The 4,511-nt window shown below is 41.3% G+C and overlaps 2 protein-coding genes across 2 annotated transcripts; one reads left to right on the top strand and one right to left on the bottom strand.

The window, feature by feature from the left end:
* Window positions 1-514: 514 nt before the first annotated feature.
* On the bottom strand, window positions 515-1,228 carry LOC110454277. The gene has a single exon (XM_021503706.1). It carries the CDS (start codon window positions 1,226-1,228, stop codon window positions 515-517), a length of 714 nt encoding a protein of 237 aa, XP_021359381.1.
* Window positions 1,229-2,498: 1,270 nt separating this feature from the next.
* On the top strand, window positions 2,499-2,936 carry LOC110454276. The gene has a single exon (XM_021503705.1). The coding sequence runs from the start codon at window positions 2,499-2,501 to the stop codon at window positions 2,934-2,936; it is 438 nt and encodes a 145-aa protein (XP_021359380.1).
* Window positions 2,937-4,511: the final 1,575 nt, after the last annotated feature.

Genomic DNA, 4,511 nt, shown 5'->3' with positions numbered 1-4,511 from the left:
TATAATAACTGTAATACACATTTAATACAGCACTAAGTAATAGAAAATAATCATTAAATATTGATATTTACATTATATGAAAAAAAATAGCATTACATTATATGAAAAAAAAAGCATTATATTATATGAAAAATAAAATTCCTTAATACAAGCCACATTGATACTAATGTCAGCAATAAGATAAAGTTTCTATTCATGCATATAACAGTAATACACATTTAATACAGCACTAAAGGATAATAATTAAACATGAATATAAACAGTAATCCACTAAATGAAGCTGAGGTATCTAGCAGAAATCACGTTCTCTATATATATCACTTAAGTCTCTAGCACAAAACACTCTATCCCAGATGCAGAAGCTGTGATGCTGAGTCGGCGTAGGTCATCAGGTCGATAGTTCCAGTCTGATAACGGTCTTTCAGGGTGTCCAGGCGTCTGTCGATGTTGGCGTATCTCTTCTTTCAGGGTTGAGTAGTGCCTCCTTCATCTCTCTGGATCCGGCTGATGTCATTCACGTTCTGCATGTCCTTAAACGTCTGGATGATGGTGTAGATGTTGGGATGGGCATGCAGTACTCTTTTCTTAGTTTTCCGTGCCAAGCTTCCAGATGGTTGGTAGTCCGAAGTCCTTCTGTTGAGAAGTGGTTCCAGGTTGGTCGGTCTCCTTCTACCCATTGCTCTGTGACATAGTCTGTGAAAAGCAGTACGGGATGTGGTATGTCAGCAGTATCAGCATCTTCAAGGGTTTGGAACCAGACGTCTTCTATGCGGTCAAAGGGGGTGAGTGGAAGAACAGCAGCACGGTGGACAAGTAGTTTGACGTCATCGTTCTCGCAGTACAGTGTCTGGAGTCCGGTTGACTTGGCCTTTCGCAAAATACATTGAGTGTAATGGAAAAAACAGCTTTTTATGTTGATTCCATGGACGACACTGCGGATGGCGTTGTGTGCTGCTACCTCAAAATCGACGAAGGCTGTTGTGGGTCGGAATGGAATCTGGAGGTTTGCCATGTGCTCCTGTAGTAGCGTGAAGAAACGGTTGTAGATAGCCTGGCTCTTTCCGGGAAGTAGTACATATGCAACTGGGGTCATGATTCCTTCAATCTGTACGTGAATGCCGTAAATCTGGTAAAATATAGTAGGACAGGTGTAGAAGGTGCCGTCACTGAAGATTACATCGGAGGCTGCAAGTTCGGCCAGGTTCTCTGATGTAGCGAATGCAATCATTCTGTTGTTCTGTTCACCGTCGTCGAAAAGGAGAAATGGTTCGTAGATAATCACTTTTATCCATACAATATTGTGATAAATAAAATATGTATAGGGTTAATTAAGCCCATCCACACTGTGCCGGTATAAAGCCCCGGGTTACGGTGGTGCAAACCGGGCACAATCCTGGGGGGTCTTCCCTGAAGACCAACTCTGCTTAAAATCCCATGTTTACATAGGTGGTCAGTTGTGATGATAGTGAGTTATAGTCTATTGCAGAAATGGTGTACAGGTAAATTGCGCCGGTAAATCAACTTCTGATAACTAATCAGATAATCAATAACTGCTAATCATTGCTAAATAATAATTAATATTTAGAGGTCCGATCATATTTTGGAGAATTATCATATTTCGCTCTGTACTTGGAAACATCAACTTCTTTACTCGGTGAAATTTGTGTGAATTCTCTTATAATTATTGTCATATAATTTGTACTTATTTTCAGGTTCTAACTTGTGTAACTTCAGTTTGATATTATTATTTGTTATTGTGTACTTTGATACATCAACTACAAGATGGTAAACGCTCAGCTCAACGTTAAGTTCATCACCAACAGAAGAGGCGGACAGAACCTGTCCCATGATGGATCATCTACAGACAAATACGTAGAAACGGCGACAGAACATTCTGGAGATGTTCAACCTCAGGTTGTTCAACATACCAGCAAACTTCGGAAGACATCAACACAACCACGCCGCAGACCCAGCCAGTGTTGTTGCAAAACAGATAATGAACCAGATCACCAACCGCTGCGTAGAATCTATAAGACCCCTACCTTCCATCTTCGACGAGGAACTCAACCAACTCCGAGACAACGACTGAGTTGACACCTCCAAAACCGTGATCCAGCGACTGCAACCTTTTACACTGCCACATCATTTCTCTACCGTGCTCGCCGCAAACAGACTCCTCCACTACCAGAGATCTTGACCGACATCACCTTGGATAGAAGATGGATAAAAACATCTACAGGCGAACCATTTCTCCTTTTCGACGACGGTGAACAGAACAACAGAAAGGTCGCATTCGCTACATCAGAGAACCTGGCCGAACTTGCAGCCTTCGACGTAATCTTCAGTGACGGCACCTTCTACACCTGTCCTACTATGTTTCACCAGATTTACAGCATCCACGTACAGATCGAAGTCATCATGACCCCAGTTGTTTATGTACTACTTCCAGGAAAGAGCAGTCTATCTACATCCGTTTCTTCACGCTACTACAGGAGCACATGGCAAACTCCCAGATTCCATTCCGAACCACAACAGCCTTCGTCGATTTTGAGGTAGCCGCACACAACGCAATCCGCAATGTCGTCCCTGGTACAAAACAATGTATTAACATAAAAGGCTGTTTTTTTCATTACACTCAATGTATTTGGCGAAAGGCCCAGTCAACTGGACTCCAGATACTGTACCGTGAGAACGACGACGTCAAACTACTTGTCCGCCGAGCTGCTGTTCTTCCACTCATCCCGTTAGACCGCATAGAGGACGTCTGGTTCCAAACCCTTGAAGATGCTGATGATGCTGACATACCACATCCCGTGCTGCTTTTCACAGACTACGTCACAGATCAATGGGTAGAAGGAGACCGACCAACCTGGTACCACTTCTCTACAGAAGGACCTCGAACTACCAACCATCTGGAAGCTTGGCACGGAACCTGAAGAAAAGAGTACTGCATGCCCACCCCAACATCTACACCATCATCCAGACGTTTAAAGACATACAGAACATGAATGACATCAACCGGATCCAGAGAGATGCAGGAGGCACTACTCAATCTCGAAGGAAGAGATACGCCAACATCGACAGACGACTGGCCACCGAAAGACTATTATCAGACAGGAACTATCGACCTGATGACATACGCAGATTCAGCATCACAGTTTCTGCATCTTGGATAGAATGTTTTGTGCTAGATACTTTAGTGATATATATAGAGAATGTGATTTGTGCTAGAAACTTCAGCTTCATTTAGTGGTTTACTGTTTATATTTATATTTAATAATTAACTTTAAGTGCTGTATTAAATGTGTATTTCTGTTATATGTATGAATAGAAACTTTATTTTATTGCTGACATTAGTATCAATGTGGCTTAAATTAAGGAATTTTATTTTTCATATAATGTTATGTTATTTTTATGTTTCATACAATGTAAATATTAATATTTAATGATTATTTTCTATTACTTAGTGCTGTATTAAATGTGTATTACAGTAATATATATGAATAAAAACTTTTTATCTATTTTATTATTGACTTTAGTATCATATCTACAAAATGAGTTGACATTCTTAGTTGTAACGGGATATAACTAAACTTCACAGGATTTCCTATATAAACACCTTCCTTTTAATTCCCCAGAGTTGGTGCTCGGGGAATGAGCCAATCTTTGGTATCCGTACCAAGTCCGTATTGAAGTCGGAGTAATCCGTGTGATCATGGGTGATCCGTAGCTCGCGATGCGGTAGTTTTTAATAGCAATGCTTCTTACGAACAATGCCACTCCCCAAACAAACAGAACATCTTAAAATTTGGTATTGTTTCTAAACAATTGCCCAGCCTATCGGAATGCTTTGATTTACAAAAAAATCACCACTGCAAATGTGCATAACCATTATGTGGAATTCTGCTATTTAATTGCAAAAGGGCGGCGTCTCCTTCAATAATATTTTTTGCGTAATACCTGTTTATCTTTTCTTTATAAACTTCATTACGTCAGTGTATTTGGTCGTTCTTACCAGTAGTAATTCATACTCCATGGTTTGCTGTTTAGAATTCCATTAACCTAATTCATACTAAGTGACTTGCTGCTCCGACAACCATAGTCATGCTCTAATGCCCCGGTCACACATTTTCGGATCGTCTCGCCGGATCCACTCCGGATGGAAACTCACGGATGACCCCGGTATAGTCTATATGAGTGGTCCGCAACGGAAGCACCACGGTTTGATTACGGATAGGGACTAGTTGACAACGGGGAGTGATACGGATTGCTATGGTTCGGTACTGTTTAGTACGGAATGACACGTGTCACGGCGTATGTACTGCAGATTCACAGCGGTTCGCTACGATTTAGTTTACCGTTAGTACGAATTAGAACGGTCTGGCACAGATTAGTACGAACACGCACGGAGCGCCACGGACATGCCACGGACATGCCACGGTAAACAATCCGTATACAAACTCTCGCGCTCGCGTGTTCATTCCACAACTTAATCTTAATTTTAGTACGGT

Source organism: Mizuhopecten yessoensis, unplaced genomic scaffold, assembly GCF_002113885.1.
Source record: "Mizuhopecten yessoensis strain PY_sf001 unplaced genomic scaffold, ASM211388v2 scaffold7759, whole genome shotgun sequence".
In the NCBI taxonomy this organism is placed as follows: Eukaryota; Metazoa; Mollusca; class Bivalvia; order Pectinida; family Pectinidae; genus Mizuhopecten; species Mizuhopecten yessoensis.
Note: the sequence above shows the minus strand (reverse complement) of the source record. Positions and strands in the feature narration are given on the sequence as shown.

Bases quoted from the DNA above. Each gene is read 5' to 3' on its own strand.
- LOC110454276 (XM_021503705.1), top strand. From the start codon at position 2,499: ATGGCAAACTCCCAGATTCCATTCCGAACCACAACAGCCTTCGTCGAT.
- LOC110454277 (XM_021503706.1), bottom strand. From the start codon at position 1,228: ATGATTGCATTCGCTACATCAGAGAACCTGGCCGAACTTGCAGCCTCC.